General features: G+C 42.9%; 1 protein-coding gene across 1 annotated transcript; it reads left to right on the top strand.

Moving 5' to 3' along the window:
- Nucleotides 1-558: 558 nt before the first annotated feature.
- Nucleotides 559-18,225, top strand: LOC139794483 (DBH-like monooxygenase protein 2). The gene is given in 14 exon segments (XM_071740205.1): nucleotides 559-681; nucleotides 3,867-4,013; nucleotides 6,071-6,232; nucleotides 7,382-7,465; nucleotides 8,636-8,801; nucleotides 9,715-9,819; nucleotides 10,496-10,662; nucleotides 12,506-12,597; nucleotides 15,777-15,873; nucleotides 15,991-15,997; nucleotides 16,076-16,134; nucleotides 17,098-17,228; nucleotides 17,502-17,616; nucleotides 18,166-18,225. Coding segments are annotated over 14 exon segments (1,515 nt in total).
- The last annotated feature ends 1,630 nt before the right edge of the window (nucleotides 18,226-19,855 follow it).

Consider the following 19,855-nt stretch of genomic DNA (forward strand, 5'->3'; position numbering starts at 1 on the left):
CAGGGCTCATTTCAGCATTTGCAGCAGAAAGGCAAATTAGTCAGAAGAGCCCCTTTTCCCTGGTGAGAAGAGCCAGCATTCACTCACCCTGAGCAGTACTGGGTAGGAGGTAAACATTTTGTTGCTTTTTTTTTTTTTTTTTTTTTTTGGTAGCACAAAACAGTTCTTAAAAATGTCTTAAGATGTATATGGCATGGCCAAGCATGGTTTCACTGAGGCAGGGAGCCAGGATGTATTATGTAAAGTGTTGATCTTTCCTGCGTGTTAAATCGGATATAAAACCATCAGGTTCCACTCCTCCTTTCTGGCAAGAGGCCCAGCCTCACACACTTCCATATAAACTGGGCCCAAAGCTTCCAGCAAAACTCAGGAACTGCAGTGGTCCTGTTGATGATGGGAGTTCTCTTCTCAAGAGTCAAGAGCATATTCTTCCTCTTGTTCCTCCCGTGTTTTTGTTCTGGTCAGGCTGCAGCTCCCCAGCTGCGTTTCTCCAGCTCCCTGGATCCTTCACTCAGGTTCAGTCTCCACTGGGACCATGTTGAACAGGAGGAACTGATGATGTTTGAGCTGCAGGTTCATACAACTGGCTGGGTAGCATTTAGATTCAGCCCTCATGGAGAGTTGCCTGGATCTGACATTGTGATAGGAGGTGTCTTCCCAAATGGCAGCATCTACTTCTCTGTAAGCTGAAAAGAATTCCTCTGCATCCCCCTCTGCCAAGGGTCATTCTCCAAGAATATTGGCTTGAAAGCATATGGGCTTCAGTGGCTAAAGAGAGGTGTCCTGGGCCATTTAAGATCCTCAGTTGGCCTCTGACAGACCAGGGGTCCTGCAAGCCCCTGTGTCATGCCTGCTAGCCCCATGCAGCTACCTAAGGTATGCTATGGTATCCTACATGGCATCACAGGATGCTGTTTAGGCAAATAAACTGGTCCCACCTTCAAGTCCAAGCCTCAGGCAGAACTAATTAGATATGAGTGAAGCAACCACCTATTGTGAAACTAGAAGAGGCTGCTGGGAGTGTAACTCCTGACTCATCCAAACCAGAGCTCAGTTCAGGAGTCAGATCTGAAACTCACGTTTTCCTTCACCAAAGGTCTTCAAAGATGAATTTACTTGGTTTCCTCTGTAGTAAGAGGAGATGTGTTCACATCCAAAGGGTGCTTCTTCCTGACTAAGTGTGTCCCAGTAGAACAGGGTAGGACACTCTTGGAACTTCCTTTTTTCCCTATTTTTTATAAAGGCAACCACTAAAAATAGGTGCCTGGTGGTAAAACAGCTGGAGTTTAGAGGAACAAAAGTCTGCTGAGAATGCTAAATTAAAAAAAAACCAAAAAACAGGCTGTTGTTTTGGTATTAATCATGAAAGAGAAGTCTAATGCTATCCAGATACAGAAGAAAAAGGAGTTCACACTGATGAATTGTTTTCCAGCAATGGTGGTTTTATTTCATTCAGCTGTTTCAGTTCCCTTTTCACACAACATTAAAATGTCTTTTGCATGAAAAACATCTCGGTGCTTGTCTAAAATGGGTGAATGTTGGAGCAAATGAGGTAGTCAGCCTTACTTGTGACCGTTAGTTGGTTGCAAAACTGCTCTTATAATACCCAGTTTTGAAACCTTTTCTTTGATTGTGACACAGACAGGGAACAACTACAGGGGAAAAGAATGATTAATTTGGAGGAAAAGTTCATTCTTTATTTTTTAAATAAATATTTTTAAATAGAAAATAATTTTCACCTAGCAAAGTTCTAAGGTTTTTTCCACTCCTTTACATATCAGAAAACATGTCCCAGTTATTTAGGTCTGGAGACATTCCAGGAAGCAGGCACACTAATGATGACAAAAATCCACCTTTGCTGAGTAGGCTGTGTAACACATCCACAGCATCCGTGGAACAGACAGTTTGAAGGAAACATATGTCAGTTGCTATAAATGGAGTTCAAGTGGAGTTTTCCATTTGTATTTTTCCTTCTAACCTTCTCTCTCTTTCATCCTTGGTTTTTGTTTTAATTTTCCTCTTTATTACAACCATAGCAAAGTCATTACCTAAGTAATGTCCAGTGGGTGAAACACTGGCCCAAAATACTTGTTTTCACAACTGCCTTCCTCCTTTATAAGGTATATTTAATTTTTAAAATGTTATTTCTTTCATAATAGCTCATTTGCAGAATACCTTTGAATTTTAATCTTTTTATGAAAGAGTGCAACAAGTATACTAGTACTTAAAAATGGTAGGAAAACAAAAGTTGTACTTTCAAACCATGATATTTCTGTCTGTGAATCGAGCACCTTGGTTACAGAAAAAAAAATTGCTTAGAGTAATCTGAAGCCATTTATCAATGGATGAATTCAAGAAGAGGAAAAGAATGTTAGAGGGAACATTGGGATATCAAACAAAAGCTGTAAGCAGGTTTTGAAATAATCACTTAAAGGAACAGAGATAAGAAAAGAAATTGCCAGCAAGAATTTCATACAAAAATATTCTTCCTTGACCAGGCTGCTTTCTGGTAAAATTTTTCTCTTATTTTTTATCCCTCCAAAGTTGAATACTGCAGCAGAACTTTTCAAGGTAGCAGCCAACAGCTGTACATGAGAGAGACATTTTCTTTATTTTGTTTCAGGTTTTTCTTGGAGAGGTTTTCATCCCAGCTGCAGCCACTGCTTTCTCATTTCTGATCATTTGCATTCCTCTGCCACAAAAATATGGTGCAGCCTCAGTCAGCCAGCCTGGAGCTTTACTCCTTTTCATCCATCTTCCCTTTCTGCAGCTGTGTGTACAGTCCCACCTTTATAGCTGACATTTCCATGTCAGCAGTTATTGTGGCCCATTCTGTTCCCAGTGAGCTCTCTAGAGGAATTAGACATTTAGATGCTTTCTAGACTCTGTCACATGTTTCTGTGCCTTTTTACCAAGTAACAATTGCATTTGATGCCCTCAGCCATGGATTGTTTGTCTTTTTCACTGTGCCTATCCTGATAAAGCCATTGGTTACTTAGTGGTTTCTTGGAGAGCTCAGTGGCCACAACCAGGCCCAGTTTCCAGAGGGGATGGAAAACAAGAGGTCAAGTAGAAGCTTTGATATGCCCAGAATGTTTTCCTTTTGAACTACCTCTATTTTACTACAGGGCTTATTTTACTTCCCACCCTGTGTGCTAGGACCAAATGTGCTAAAATGATCCAGGGTGCAGCAGGTCACTCAAGGAAGAACCTCTAAGATCCATCCTATCCAGGCCATTCTCTGGGTGGTGGCACCAGTCTCCTATTTTCTTGAACAGCTTGATGCAGCAGAGACTGCATCTGAATTCTCTTCAATTGGTTTGTGAAAATCACCAGAGAAAGTAGTGGAGCTTTCTGGAGAATGAAATTGCTCAGATCCCATCTGCAGTACTTGGAAACATAACATCTTGGAGTCTAGGAATCTTTTCTTCTCTTTTCTCTCTTCTCTTCTCTTCTCTTCTCTTCTCTTCTCTTCTCTTCTCTTCTCTTCTCTTCTCTTCTCTTCTCTTCTCTTCTCTCTCTCTTCTCCTTCTCTCTCTTCTCTCTCTCTCTCTTCTCTTCTCTTCTCTTCTCTTCTCTTCTCTTCTCTTCTCTTCTCTCTTCTCTTCTCTTCTCTTCTCTTCTCTTCTCTCTCTTCTCTTCTCTTCTCTTCTCTCTTCTCTTCTCTTCTCTTCTCTCTTCTCTTCTCTTCTCTTCTCTTCTCTTCTCTTCTCTTCTCTTCTCTTCTCTTCTCTTCTCTCTCTCTCTCTCCTCTCCTCTCCTCTCCTCTCCTCTCCTCTCCTCTCTCCTCTCCTCTCCTCTCCTCTCCTCTCCTCTCCTCTCCTCTCCTCTCCTCTCTATTGGTTTGACCACTGTTCCTTTTCCAGGATTGTCATGTGGTAGATGAGGAAACCCCTGAAGAAGACAAGAGCCAGGACTAGCAGCTGCTCTCAGTGACAGAGAATGCGACCTCCACCACCCTGCTGTTCAAACGCCACCTCCGGACATGTGACCCAAATGACCTGGATATCACAGTAAGAACCGAGGTTGCTGAAGAGACACCCCAAACATTCATGTTCTGCTGTAATCCCAGATCCTCCAGATCCCCCAGATCAGATCTCACACCAGTACAATAACAGGAATATACAAGAAAATACAGGACCCTATGGCCACACTTATAATGCCTATTTCAAGGGCATTATAATGATATATTTGATGTTTTTCACAACGTTTTACATCAAACAAATAAGATACAAATATCAACGCTTTCTTAAATTTCAACACAGCTCTTCAAAATCCTGCTCATTTCTCTGTTTTTTCTCTTTGCTTGCCACATACAGAAAAAACAACCTAGTATGGGAAATAAGATTTGTATTTGCCTAATACATTTGTATTTTGGTAAGAATTATATTTAGAAAATTCCACAGGGTTGGATAATCCCGGTCCCTCTCTCTTGAAAGAGCTTCATGCTGACGTCAACCGACATTAAAAACTTAGTCAACCCAAATCAGTATTTTAAGTCAGACATTTTTCAAAAATGTGCTTTTCCAAGTTTCACAAGCAGAGTCTGGGACAAATGTTTGCTGCCAGCTCATTTCCACCAAATGGCCACTGGACACCTCTACACTGCCAACTCACCGCTGGGACAATTGCCCACCACCCAGCAAGTGACACTTGGGCCTCAGGGAGCAGGCAGCTCTGCTTAGAGGGCTCTGATTTTTGTAAGTCAACCACGTATATAAAGGAGAGCTCAAGTGCATGAGTCAAACAATTTGTAACACAAAAATTAATGGCAAGGTAAAGGCAGCTCAATCAAACATCAGAAACGAAAAATTAATGATGAGATAAAGGTAACTCAAAGGTTTTACAAACAGCACATTTCAGATTGCAGTCCTGGACTTCACTCTTATAAAATGTGTTTTGATATGTTTTTTAAATTGCATTTGTGTAACATTACTCTTAGGAAATATATCATGTTTGATTAAGTTGCCTTTATCTCACAGTAAATATTTCGCGTTACAAGTTGTGTTGTCCAGTTGTCCCTTTCCCTCACAAGCACACTCATGCACACTAATTCAGGACTCTGCATACACAAGGACACTGTTTTCACCATCTCACCTTTACTTGAAGGACCTCTGGGTAAATCAGCATTATCAAAGGCATACACAAAAATGTTTGTCCAGAATTAGGTGTGCATTCTCCATTTCCTCACTGTTCAAATGAAATAAAGGATTGGCAGATGCCTCTGTAGTCACAAACCTTCTTAAGGACCTTAACTAATTGAAAGAAATATAATCCCATTCTGAATGGGAAGAACCTATAGAGTTTGGTGGCTACTGCTGACCTGTTGGGACAGATCCAGGCAGATCACTGAGTGCCTGCTTCTTCAGCAGTAGCTGCTAATGGGGAATCAGGGCACTAGAGCTTTGTCAGCTTTGTCAGCTTTTTATGTAAATCCCTTAGTAATTCTTTGTAAAAAATTGCCCAAAGTGCATTAAGAGTCTATACAGATAAAAGAACTTCATTTGCTGGCTCTAGGATATGCAAAGATCTGAAAACCTGCTCTTCAGCACCAATGGATATCTCATGCAGATAGAACAGTATCCAGACACTCAGTATCTAAATATTTAAACACAAAACCGAAGTAGGTTCTGAAATCTTATTGCATCCCTTGCAGTTTTTTTTCCAACTTTCTTTTATTTCACATACCACCACTTTAAATTCACCCATGTTTCAGTAATGTGTGTGAAATGACAGTGGGTACAGCTTTCCTAGGGTCTTTTCTAGCCAGAACCCTCTCTTTGGGATAAAAGCATCCTGTCTGGAGAAGACAAACCTTGTGCATTCTTGTTGAGTGTTCTGGTGTCTAAGTATCTGGGTATGTACCATATACAATTATTTTTAGACTCTACTTTTAATTGCACGTGGTTAGTATGTGGCTTGCTTTTCAATACAGATGTGGTGGTACAAAGCATGTGATGTGGGGTGAATACCTGTGTCTGTGTGTGTGTGTGTGTGTGTGTGTGTGTGTGTGTGTGTGTAATAAATGGGAAGGAATGAAAGAGTTTCTAATGAACCACTCCCATTACAGATGGACACAGCACGCCTCATTGCTGCCTTTGGTACTGATGACACAGTCCAATTCTTTAAAGGCCAAAAATTTTCCAAGTCTCTTTTCCTGATGAGGTATAGAGGCCCATCTGACTTAACTGACCCCAAAATATTCTTCACTTATGACCTGAGGATGGACAATGTAAGTATTGGACAAGAGCTTTACTTGGAACCTTGAAAAAATTTCCTCTTCTTCTGCCTTTCTCTGCAAGGTTTGTTATGCCCATGCTGAAGGTTTGGATTGCACAGGTCAAAAATTAGGTATGACTGACCGTGGAAACATGCAAAGAGAGCTGGCAAGAGTAGGAATGAAGTGTGAAGGAAAGTCTTGCTGTGTGGAGGGTAAAGGGCTTATTTGTTAGGAAAATGCTGCAGGGTGTAGGCTGTTCCCTTGACTAGAGTTTAAGGAGCTAAACACAGGCTGTGTTGCTATTGAATTGCAGTAGAATTAGCTGAGATATGTACATATACTGGTCTATTGTCCTATACTGATGACATTTACTGATTCCTATTTTAGTGTTTTGGGAACTATACAGTATCACAGAGAAGAGAAATATGGGAATACATCTAAATGCTTTGTGACAAGTCTGCCTAAGAGCTCAAAAGATGCAACACACGCTGCTGCGTTCACTGTCTTCACTATTAACTTCTTAACTTAATCAGCTGTAAGGACCTACTGGGGGGGCTGGAGCCCACCATTAGCATCACCTCGTTGTACATGTGCCATCCTTGTCAAATGGAGCCCAACAGAACCAGCTCAGTTTGGTATTGCATTAACACCTTCCCTCTTTAGACAGCATCAGCCCACACAGTCAGCACTCAGTCAAGACGCAGCAGCATCAGCTGATGGGTGTGGGCAGGATTGCAGAGTGAAGAGGGGCACTATTTTTGTGTTAAGAGTTGTGGGATTAGTGCTATCATGTGTTGTGCTTGTGACTTCAGAAATGGGCCGTTAAAATGTTGATTGAACTAAACGGGCATTTCCTGTGTTCGGGTTACAATAGGCAAATCAGTAATGTAATTCTTTTTTGGGGGAAAAAAAACCCACAAAAACCAAACAAAACCAACCAACCAAACAAGCAAAAACCAGATAAAATATGAAAGAAAAATAATTTAAGACCTCATTGCAACAAAAACCCAATCAGCCTAACCAAGCTAACCCCATCATCCTTCCTGCCCTCTCTGCTTCTTGGTCTCAGTCGCTTTGCACCACCTCCCTTTGCCTTTCCCAGTTCCTGCTGCACATCACTGAGTAGCCAGGGGAACATTCAGGTGTCTGTTTCTTTTCCAGTTTGCTGCTCCAGTTGAAAAAACCAAGTTTGCCTGTACCTTCATCCCACTGCCCATGGTCAAGCAGAAACACCATATCTACAAGGTAAGCTTGCAGGCTGTGTTACCAGAGGAAAAATGGGAAAAGACAGATTTGCTCCTTCAATCAGGGCTGGTTTTTACAGCATTTTAGTAAAAATTTGGGAGCATTCCATCTGTCCTTCACTGTCATTGAGATGAGCCAGATAATTCATCTAGCCTGGGAGAAGATAAGCTCTGGAAACACCTTTGACTTAATGTACATCACACCTGAAGAAACCTTGCTACAAGTCTGATTTAGTGATGTGTGTTTGATGGAGTGTAGTGAGCTCAGGCCACATAAGCCATTGGTACCTTTGAAAGCAAAGGAAGCCTCCAGAATTTTCTGTAATTAAAAGGTCTTTTGCTTTTGTTCTTGGAAGTCACTAAGAATATTCATATAGAAAGCAAAACTAATTTTTTTTTTAGTCTTGTTTTCAAGATTCAGTATGAAAAGCAGAAGAGCAATGAAAAGAAACAGGAACTTCCCAAAGCAAAGTTATCTTATATCTCCAATTAAGAGAACTTTGCTTCAATCAATCCTCCTTAGTTTTGTGGGGTTTGAAGGTTTGAAAACAGATGTTCTACTGCATTGGAATAAGGCAAAATTTCATAAGGAAGACTTCTCATGGACTGGGGAAAAAAAAAAAAGAAAAAGAATTTGACAGGTAATCCTACAGAAGAAACTAAGGGGCTTTAGTGAGTTCTTGTGATAATATTAGGATTTTTAGGCCTGATCTCATCAGTGCTTGTATCAAGTTCAGCAATCAGTGAAAAAATTCAGGTAATTTTCAGGGTTTATTTTAAACTATCTTGATTATAGTACTTCTGGCACAACTGAGGGAGCAGTGAATTATAAGGAACTTAAGATCAAAGTCCTTTATCTTGCTTTGCAGCCAAGAAAATGGTGTAGAAGGTAAACTATTTATATTTCCAGTCTGCAGCCACACTGCCCAACATAACAGGTCAAATAGACCCTATAATTCTGATTGAGGAAAGATGCTTTAAAGGAAGATTCAAATCCTTCCTGGGAAAGTGAACTCTTCTGGGTGCATACTGAAATGAGCAGATAAATCATCATCTAGTTCACCATTCATCTTGTAAATCAGACTGCATCTGGTTGCCTAAGCTATTGTTAAGAGGAAGAAGTACTTTAGGGCTGTCAATAGCTTTATTTACCTCTTTCTCTTGGTTACAGTTTGAACCTGTGGTAACTCCCCACAACATAACTTTGGTTCATCACATTCTTGTTTATGCCTGTGGCAATGCCAGCCTGCTACCCAGTGGCACAGCTGATTGCTATGGACCCAATCCAGATTTTGCCCCGTGCTCTCAGGTACTTGTAGGCTGGGCTGTTGGAGGAGAGGTGAGTCTGCAGGGCCCATTCCTTTCCTCATTTCTTGTTGCAAAAAGTAATGCTCTTGTTAGCAGCTCATCCAAAGCCCTGCAGGGCCAACCAAAGTGAGGAAGTTCCCTTATTATCAGCCCTACTTGTGGTGCATCAGGTGATGCTGGCCATGTCTGCATAGTTGTCAATACTCTGCATATGTATGTGTGTTATTATCATACCTGCATTAAACAAGTTTTGTGTTTCATATAAGAAGGCTTTCATCCTACCTTTTGATAATGTTGCCACTCATTTCACAAAATTCTCCTTGTGTTGGTCTTGCCTAACAAAAGAAGTGTACCCACTCTCTGCTTTTTTTCTGCTGACCCTGCCTCTTTTTCAGCAGAGTAAAATTCAAAGTTCAGTGAAATTGGTGCTTCTGTCTGAGTGGTCTTGTTAGTAGCCAGTGCTGCACAAATTTTAGTATCTATTTATATAGTGATGGTCACATAGCCTTTCAGAGAAAAATGTATTATATATTTCCTTAGTATCCATACACATGGGGACAGAGAAGAAGAAGTTTTAGATAAAACCCTTATACTAATTTTATTTGCATTTTATATTATTCAGTGCCAATAGTGATATGAAATTTGCTGCAAGAGTGTATGTACACTATAAACATTTTGTATTCATTATAATACAAAAATTAAACTGATCAAAAGGATACATGAAAAATAAATTTTGAAAATTCCTCCTTGCTCCAATTCAAAAGGCTAAGAAAGGAAACTGGCAGAATTTCCCTCATTTTACTTTCTAACAATGTCTAAATAAATGTTCAGAAATGCGAGAAAATAAAAACTTCCTTTTTCTAAGTTTTCAATTAAAAAAAAAATCAGATCCGTGTTATACAGTAAGTACTCCATATAACTTTATTCCTTCTCCTCCCCTTTTGTCTTACCAATTTCCAGATGAAGCTGCAATTTCCATAGGGACACCTTGGGACCCCCAGTATGTCCGACTAGAAATCCACTACAGCAATTTCGACTTGTTACCAGGTGGGTAACGCTGGGTAATTGTCTGATTTAAAAATAATGTTCAGGATGGAAGTCTCAGACCTCATCTACAGGCTTATTAGAAATAAGCTCCTGCATTAGATTCTTTCGTAGGCTGCTCAGTGCAACCCTCAGGACAGTAAGAGTCAACTGGATTGGGGTTGCATTCAGGAAGAACTAAAACTCACTTTAGAAGCACAGATAGTTACACCTGCTTAAGTAGAAGCATCATGCCATCAGAAAGGCTGAGCACATCTTCCTGCTATGACAGGAATGAGAGTGTTAAGGAAAATATCAGGGAAATGTGGTCGTCATGGGGAAAAAGAAGCTGAGTGGAAAGGATGGAGTGGCTGTGGCAGAAATAGGTGTATCAAGGGTCAAGATCAAGTCCTGAGAGCCTAATAATACCACCTCGGGCTTCTATGATGACATCCAGCACTCAGTCCTTATGACAGGTGATGAAGAATGCCACCACACTAATTGCCATCATTTTACAGAAAGTGAAACAGAAGTGTGGATTGATTTTATGGGAATCATTTGAGACTCCAAGCGGGCCTTCCTGTTAATCTCTGCCTTCCCCTCGTGTGTTACTGGGGAAGACACTGTATTTATTGCTTCAGGCCCTGCTTCTACTGTTTCTGGAGTCATTGATGAAGAAGTGGTAATTTTTCTTTTACAGGTTTGATTGACAGTTCAGGGCTACGAATCTACTACACGCCAGAGCTACGGAAATATGATGTGGGGATTCTGCAGACAGGTGTCTTCATTGTCCCTGTGCATTTCATTCCTCCTGGAGCAGAATCCTACAGATCTTATGGACTTTGCAATTCCAGCCAGTTTGATGAAGTGAGTGTGGGGAAAGCCATATGAGATCCTTCTAGATCTTTCCCACTTTGAGTTTTCATCTTGCTCTAGACGTGTCCAAAAGCAATTGGGTGCAGGGTGCCACCTTAACCCCTACATGTTCTAAAATGAATATGAATTCCAATCAAACCTCTCAGTGGAGACCCAAGATTTGGCCCAAGAGCATCAGCAGAGCTGCATAAGCAGCCAGAACCATGGCAGAATGGTTCAAATACCCATTCACCTCATCTAAGAGAAAGGGAAACAAATCCAAAGGATGTAGTGACTTCCCAAGACTCCCAAGGGAGTCAGCTCCCCCACATGCAAGAGGCCTCTATCCTGGCATAGGCATGTGGTAGTGGTTTAGGATGGCAGGGACTAGACTGGAAGGATGGGGTGCTCTCTCAGGTCAAGAAGATGGAAGATACTTCTAGAGCAGAGATCTAACAGCCCTCAAATCACAGCCAAGAGGCTGCTAACAATAATCAGCTCCTGTGGGCTGTGGGATCCAGAAGATCCATCCAGGACTGCTAGATGTGTGGTTGCCACTTTTTCCTTTCCCAGGCCCAGCCTGTGCTAAGGCTGGGGGCAAACTCTGAAGACATAAACACCTCCCAGCCTGCCCAAACACGCAGACTCAGAGAGCAGACTCAGACAGCCACAAACAGACCCACACAGACAGGAGGGCAGCATCTCTACAGGCACAAACAGTGCCCACACAAGCCTGGACAACACATGTGACCCAAACCTCTTCCTATTCTCTGACTAATAAGGCTTAATTTTCACTAAAGGAAGATACCCATGAGCACACTCCCCTCCCATAAGCCATTGCATTTGTTGGTCTCTCCAACTTCTGGTCCAGACCACAAGTCCTTTCAGTTCTGTACCCAGAACCAGGGTCCTTTTCTGCAGTCCCTGGCCTGGACCTTGAGTATTTCTAGTTCCTTAATAGATCATCCTACCCCACAGGCACACATAGATACACACTACAGAGAGCACAGTCACACAGAAAACAGGGACTGAGTTTAATGCAGTAGAATAGAATCGTGTCCTACACAGGGACAGGAGCTGAACTCAATGAACCTGATGGGACCTTTCCAGCTCAGCAGATTCTATGATTCTGTGAATAGATTGCAGTGATCAGATACCAGATTTGGTCAGACAAACATACTGACTAGCAGTCTGCTTAGGACAACTGAGCTCCTTCCATGTTCCCATGTTTTTTTCTCTTGTTGCCTACCTTTGACCTCTTCCCTAAGCATCCCCACAATAAATCTTCCCACAATCCACCCCAAAACAGTCTGTAAGTTTTACACAGTCTCACAATCCCTCATGAACAACCTATAAATTTGGTCCTTCTTTTGAGTTCTGAAGTAATACTGTTTTTCTTCTTTTCATCAATTTTCAAAGATTTTCTTTGGACCTTTTGAAGTTTCTTTTTTGATGTTTCTTCTAATGGCCCACTGAACAGTATCTTACAATTTCTGCTTATATTCTTTCTGTTTTCTGCTCTTACAGTGTGTGCTTAACTTACTACCTCTCCTGCATCTTGTCCTATTTTTTTATATAGCTGATAGCAAGGTATGCTTACAGTATCCAGCAACAGATATCACAAGCTGAGACACAGTGCCTAGAGCCAGAAGAGCAGTGTTCAGAAAGGCTCACCAAAGCAACCCTTCGGTCATCACCTACCTGAGGAAATGGGCTTAAACCCCTCTTTTAAAAAAATAATATTAAACTGACAACAACACAAGATCCATAAAACTTTTGTCTTGATAAGCAGGCCTGAAACACAGTGCTAAGCTCTGCCTGCCAGGCTTCTGACCTACTTCATTTTGAACTGCAGATGAATGGGATGCTGGTTCCAGATCTGCATGTTTTTGGCTATTTGCTTCACATCCACCTGTCTGGCAGAGGAGTCAAAGTTGTTCAGTATCGGTAAGAGAAGAAAACCCAGTGCTGCTGCCCCTGCCCCCGGGTCAGTCCCTGCTTCTTGGGCTTGCGGGCATGAGGATGATGTTTCCAGGTTAGTCCCTATCTGTCTGGATGTGCAAGAGACTCTGCAGTGTCTGAATTGCAGCAGTAGCCATAGCAGAATTGTAGACCTAGCTCCTTAGTAAAGGAGCACCCTGTGCTGGGTTAAGAACAGGCTGGAGGGCCGGGCCCAGAGAGTGGTGGTGAACGGGGCTGCATCCAGTTGGCGGCCGCTCACCAGTGGTGTCCCCCAGGGATCAGTGTTGGGACCAGTTCTGTTCAATATCTTTAGTGATGATTTAGATGAAGGGATTGAGTCCACCATCAGCAAGTTCGCAGACAACACTAAGCTGGGGGGGAGTGTGGATCAGCTGGAAGGCAGGAGGGCTCTGCAGAGGGACCTGGACAGACTGGAGAGATGGGCTGATTCCAACGGGATGAGGTTCAACACGGCCAAGTGCCGGGTCCTGCACTTTGGCCACAACAACCCCATGGGGAGCTCCAGGCTGGGCACAGAGTGGCTGAGAGCAGCCAGGCAGAAAGGGACCTGGGAGTCTGGATTGACAGGAAGCTGAACATGAGCCAGCAGTGTGCCCAGGTGGCCAAGAAGGCCAATGGCATCCTGGCCTGGATCAGGAACAGCGTGGCCAGCAGGTCCAGGGAAGTGATTCTGCCCCTGTACTCAGCGCTGGTGAGGCCACACCTCGAGTCCTGTGTCCAGTTCTGGGCCCCTAAGTTCAGGAAGGATATCGAGGTCCTAGAGCAGGTCCAAAGGAGGCAACCAGGCTGGTGAAGGGACTCAAGCACAGATCCTATGAGGAGAGGCTGAGGGAGCTGGGGCTGTTCAGCCTGGAGAAGAGGAGGCTCAGGGGAGACCTCATCACTCTCTACAACTCCCTGAAAGGAGGTTGGAGCCAGGTGGGGGTTGGTCTCTTTTCCCAGGCAACTCTCAGCAAGACAAGAGGGCATGGTCTTAAGTTGTGCCAAGGGAGGTTTAGGTTAGATATTAGAAAGAATTTCTTTACTGAGAGGGTGATCAGACATTGGAATGGGCTGCCCAGGGAAGTGGTGGATTCTCCATCCCAGGAGATATTTAAAAAGAGACTGGATGTGGCACTCAGTGCCATGGTCTGGTAACTGCAGTGGCAGTGGATCAAGGGTTGGACTTGATGATCTCTGAGGTCCCTTCTAACCCAGCCAATTCTATGATTCTATGATTCTAAGTGTCAGCTGAGCAGAGGGGTTGGGTTTTTGTTTGGTTTTGGGTTTCTGGTTTGTTTTTTTGTATATGTTTTTTGTTTGTTTGGGGGTTTTTTGTCTTGTTTTGTTTTGTTCTAATGTTTAGGTTGGAATAGACCTCCAACATCATCCAGTCCAACCTTTGACCAATACCATACTATAACTACTAAGCCAAAGGTTGAATCTGGGACTGTGCCTCCTGCTAAATAAAACAGGTCCAAGCAAAGCTGAGCAGGGCAGACATTGCTCATTTGGCTTCTAGGCACAGTTATGAAATATCATTCAGAAGAATCCAAGTTGTTCCAAACTGCCTTATCTTCCCTTGAGTATGGCCTTCTTCAATCATCCTCAGTGGTGCTCTATAATCAAACACGGTTTAAATGCCTCTATACCCACTGCCCAGCACACCAAGGGATGGGGCCAAGTGACCAGAAGCTCCTTTAAAGGCAACCTCAGAAATATGAGATTGTCTGATGGGTATTTTCACCTTTCTGACCAGTGGTATCTGCAGATCCCTCACCTAACCACCTCTGCAGCCTAACTGTGGCAAAGAAGGAGAAAACCTTAGGAAACCAACTTGGTCTGCTGTAACCTAGCTAAATAAATGAGGACTGTGTAACTTGAAAGGTGCACTGTAATAACCCTGCTCCCCAGTTATGCCTGTCTGTCTCTCTCAAGAGTAGCATATTATACCTGGAAAACATAGTTATTTCTTGGAAAAGGAGAAAAGTAGACATCAGTAAAACCTACTGACTTCAAAGCCATCCCTCAGTTTCAATGCTTGTGATCTCCAGCCCACACTGTCCTGACACTTGGATTGCTGTGCCAGACAGCAAGAGGAGAGGAGTGAGCCTCTCTCCATCTCACTAGCTGGCACCTTCCAAGTTCACACTCTAAGTAGCACAGAGTCATATAACCAGGAGAGTTTGCTTTAGGCTTCAGAAAAAAATGGAACATTCTGTCTGTTTGCTAGGAACTGCTTGAGGTCAGCCTAGAGAGAACCACAGGAATTTACTTAGGATGTGCTTTTATCTGACAAAGGACTTTCACAGGCTTTACCATGCTAGGACCATGTCCTGTTGACATGTCAAGTACAGCCTTCAGAGCAGAAGGTCAAGTGCTTGAAACACATCCTAAAGAGATGACACAGACAAAGGTTCCAAGCCAGCTTCCTCCACCCTGAACCCATTTTGCTGTAAGGTGTAGCTGGGTGATGGTGGGACCCTACTGACCCACTTGCTCAGAGTCATATAGCAAGTCTACAACTAACAAGCAGGCTGTGTGACAGCTGCTGGGACAGCCTGGCCATGAACTTCACAAGGATTTGTGGTCTGGGTGCCTTGATGCACCATGCTGTGTGCACTCTGGATGCACCTAGCAAGATGTAAGGACCTTTAAAGGGGATGGAGAAGCAGCACTCAAGCAGAGCAGAGACCACCTAAAAAGCTGTATCACAAAGCACTGTAGAAATAGCAAGGAAAAATTCATGTTTGATACTTCTCCATCCGCAAGGGAGGTCCTAAGCAGCCTGCAACTATACTCTGCTAGGCTCAGAGAGTCTTTTTTTTTATTTTAGGACAGTGTTTTGTTATGCAAGTATTGGAGTCCTACTTCTGGGATCCCAGACTGTTTTCTGAAAGGCAAAAGTTTCAAGGCACAATGATTGCTGACATGTAAGAAGTCTGTATTTGGACTCCAGACCAAAGAGGGTTGGGTGGGAAATTTCAAATGTGTGTCTGGAAGTGACTGCTACTGAAAAGATGTGCTTTGGGTTCAGGTATAAAAGATTTCAGGCACGATTTCTGGAGCGGATTTTTCTCGTTTCTGTTAATTCATCCAGTAGCTTGCTAGCCCACAACCCTCCCTGGAAACTCTATAGCGTTTTCTCCTTGTTGTCTCCCCAGGAATGGTGAGCAGCTGGGGGTCATCTGTGAGGACAGCAAGTATGATTTCACATCACAGGAGATTCGGGAAGTGAAGGAACTCCTGATAATCAAAGCGGTCAGTTCAGCCCTGGGGATGCAGCCAGGGGCAGGCAGGATGGGGAGGTGGTGAACACCAGAGGTGGCAGAGTGTGTCTTTCATTCCACCTCAGGCTGTGGCCTGTTGTTTTCACAGTTTCCTGGTTCCATATGTTGAGAGTGGTAGTTTTGTGTTCTTTACCTGTGCAGCTCTAACAGTGTCACCTCCTCTGGTCCCTAAGGGGATGAGATCCTGGTTGAATGCAACTTCCAGACACTGGATCGGTCAGGGATTACTTTTGTAAGCTTGTTTTTCTACCTAGAAATCTTTCATTGCTTTTAACATTAATTTCTTTCTGGCTGACATCCCTCTTCCCCAAGCAAACACAGCCCTGGCAAAGGCTTCTTGTGTCAGTAACACAGACACAGTGAGGCAAGCCTTGTACAGTTGCTTTCCAGCAATCCCTCGTAGATTTATGAACAGATCCCAAAGCTTTCTTGCATCCAACATCATACAAGCTAAATCTTGCCCCAAATGCCAAGTGCAAGTAGCAAAACTTGCATATGAGTTAGTTTTCCATCACTGAACATTTAGATATAGTGGGCAGGCAGTAGTCAAATACAAAAACTGACATCATCTGGCAGCTGATTTGGACTTCTCAAAATATGAAGGCATTATTTTTAGATCTTCTTACTCAGACCAGACGTCAGTTTTGCAGAATCTAACACATAAACAGTTATTGTCATACTCAAGCTTCATATTCTTTAAAGCATATGTCATGCAGGGGAGTTAATTATGCTATTGCACTTAGAAATGGGAAGAAGAAAATAAGTTTTGACTTAGAGAGGATTACAGAGGTTATATTCACAGAAGGCAACACTGATTCGGTTGAGCCCATTCCAAAAGCAAAGATCAGCTGAAAAACTCTGATCTGAATATCACATTCAGTTAATTCTCTGAATGTTTAGCTGAACTTCCCAAAAATTTAGATTTTTGGATATTTTAGGTTGAAATAGAAATATGGTAGTCTTCCTGAAGGAGAGGATAAGTAGGTTTGGATTATAAAACCACAGAGCAGTCCATTTATCAGACTCTTGACAAAGGATACTTTAATTATCTGTTTCTAACTCTCCAACAAATTACTTTTTTCTTTTTTTTTTTTTTTTTTTCACCACAATGGGCTGTGAACAGTGCTTTCCTGAGGAGAAACTGCTGCCTCCTTGTGTCTCAGCAGATCTCTGAGTCATTCTTGTGTCTTTGCAGGGTGGGCTAAGCACAATGAATGAGATGTGCCTCGCATTCCTCTTCTACTACCCTCGTAACAACATCTCCAGCTGTATGAGCTACCCTGACATCTTGTACATTGCACATGCACTCAACCAGGAGGCCTCAGAGTGAGTCCTGAGTCAACATATTTCTGGAGGAAGCAGAGCAAAATGTAACTGTGGAAAATGGTAAATGGATAAGATAATGAAAATTAAATGTTCCTGGAAGAAAGAGCCATGTATCTAGATCTTTCCACAGGAATCTATCAGCTGTGATACTTAAACAATCCCTTATCCTTTATCTTTTTCCCCCCTCCTTCCTCTCCTTCTCCCCCTCATCCTTCCTCATCTTCTCATAATTTGTCTTCTCCACCATCTCATTGCATCTTTCTCTCTCCTCAGTCCAGTGGAAGGATTGATGGCCATAAACTTTGTTGACTGGGACAATAAGACTGTCAAAATTGCAGAAAAAGCAGCCAAGGAGGCAAATCAAGTAGTCATGATTAAAACCATCAATGTAAGTCCCCCTTCTGAGGAATTTGTGGCTGGGGAAATGGAGGCAGCTCTGATGTTCTGAGAGTAAAGCACAGCTGATAGAGCTAACACAAGACACCTTGCTAATCATACCTTGTCCATGGCTGTGGGAACTGAAAGGGATTATCTGAATTATGGAATCTTGTCTCTTAGGCTTCAGGTGCAAGTAACTGCCCAGGACATATTCAGTCATCACTTAACTTCAAACTAAAAAAAGCTACAGTCTTCTCCAAAGAGAAAAAACAGTCTTGTGCCTTGGTAAAATAAAAGTGCCAAGGGAGTGAGACCATGGCAGGGCAATTTTGAAAGAATTAAGATTATGCAGAAGGTCACTCAGACCATGTTCATATGAAGAGAGTTAGGATGATCCAGAAAATATACACCTATAAAGCTGCCTTCCTGACTTGCATGCATCTGGATGCATTTAAGTGCGTCAGTGTGGTACCTAGTAATCTTAGAGGTTAAACAGGGCAAAAAAAAAAAAATCTCTTAAATTGAAGAAAGATTAAAATTCCGTGTTATTCTCTCTCAGAGTTTCTTTGGTCTCAGAGAGAAGACCCACGTTGTGAATTTCTCTGAGATGCGTAGTTGAGCATCCAGACAGAAAGAAAACCCACTAAAATCCAGAGTCTTGTGGCTCCCAACTTAAACAGATCAGACAATATTATTTTTTCTTCTTTCCTTCCATCCCCAGGAACTCCAGAGAAACGAGACTGGTCTAATCAGAGACATCACAACTCCAGAGGGGGCTGCCTGTCACAATATTTCTGGATCCCCCTCAGTGTCAGGGCTGAGGGCCACTGCAAACTTTTGTTGGACTGTAGTACACACTTCAGATTCACCAGCCACCACAGAAACTGCTTCATTTCCTCTTTTTTCTCTCACACAGATGGTGCTTGCTTGGCTTATTTTGGCCTCTGAGTATGGGAAGTGAAGGGCAGAATACCAGATCAAAAATACTTTCTAGTATAGTTTGTTCTAAATCAGAAAAACAACAGACTATGATGCAGTAAAGACAGGAATGCAGTCATGTCTTCAATAGCTGCTGATTAGTTGTTTAATCCAGAACTTTCGTAGATGGGTTACTACACATATTTGCTCACCAGCATTTCAGTAATCATTATCTAATCTCAAGCCGTCTACATACTCATTCTACTTGGGTCAGTATGGAAAACAAGGTTCCTTAGTTAATAAACACTGTGATTTTGCCAAGAAAGGTCAGATCTTGAGGTACTTTCCATCCTGGTTTTCTACAATTCTATGATTTGATGATTCAAAGAAGATGGGAGGGGACACAGCACTGACAGACCCCAAGTGACCAAAGGGATATCCCATGCCATATGACATCATTATCAGCAATAAAAAACTGTGGGAAGAAGGGAGAAGGGAGGAACATTTGGAGTGGTGGCATTTAGTCTTTCCAGGTAACCATTACTTGTGATGGAGCCCTGCTTTCCTGGAGATGGCCAAATGCCCCCCTGCCAATGGGGAGTGGTGAATGAGTTCCTTGGTTTGCTTTGCTTGTGCACATGGCATTTGTTTTGCTTATCAAACTGCCTTTAACTCAACCCATGAGTTCCCTCACTTTTGCCCTTCCCATTCCCTCCCCCATCCCACTGGAGGAGGGAGTCAAGGAGTGGCTGTGTGGGGCTTTACTTGCCTGCTGGGGCCCAGAACTGTGTGCAGTACTCAAGGTGAGGCCACACCAGTGCTAAATGAAGCAGGACAGTCCCCTCTTTGGACCAGCTGCTGATGCTGTGGTTGATGCCCCCCCCCAGATGCTGTTCCCACATTGGGCTGCCAGGACAGTGTCTCCTACTCACCCTGCTGGTGACCAGCAGACCAAGCTGGGTGATTGGGCTTCTCCTGGCAAATTACATCTGCCATCAGTGTAAAAAATAAACATGATATTTTCAACTTGATACACCCAAGGGTGCTTAGAGAGCTAGTGGGGATGTCACCAAGCCACTTTGCATCATTTATCAGCAGTCCTGGCTGACCAGGGAGGTACCAACAGATTGTGGGATCAGTGTGACATCCATATGTACAAGAAGGGACAAAAGAATGATCTAGGGAATCATAGAATTGTCAGGGTTGGAAGGGACCTTCAAGACCATCTAGTTCCAAGCCCCCTGCCATGAGCAGGTACAACTCCCACCTCTGATCAGGTTGCTCAGAGCCCTGTCCAGTCTGGCCTTAAAAACTTCCAGGGATGGGGCTTC

The sequence above is a fragment of the Heliangelus exortis genome, chromosome 1 (assembly GCF_036169615.1).
Source record: "Heliangelus exortis chromosome 1, bHelExo1.hap1, whole genome shotgun sequence".
Taxonomy (NCBI): domain Eukaryota; kingdom Metazoa; phylum Chordata; class Aves; order Apodiformes; family Trochilidae; genus Heliangelus; species Heliangelus exortis.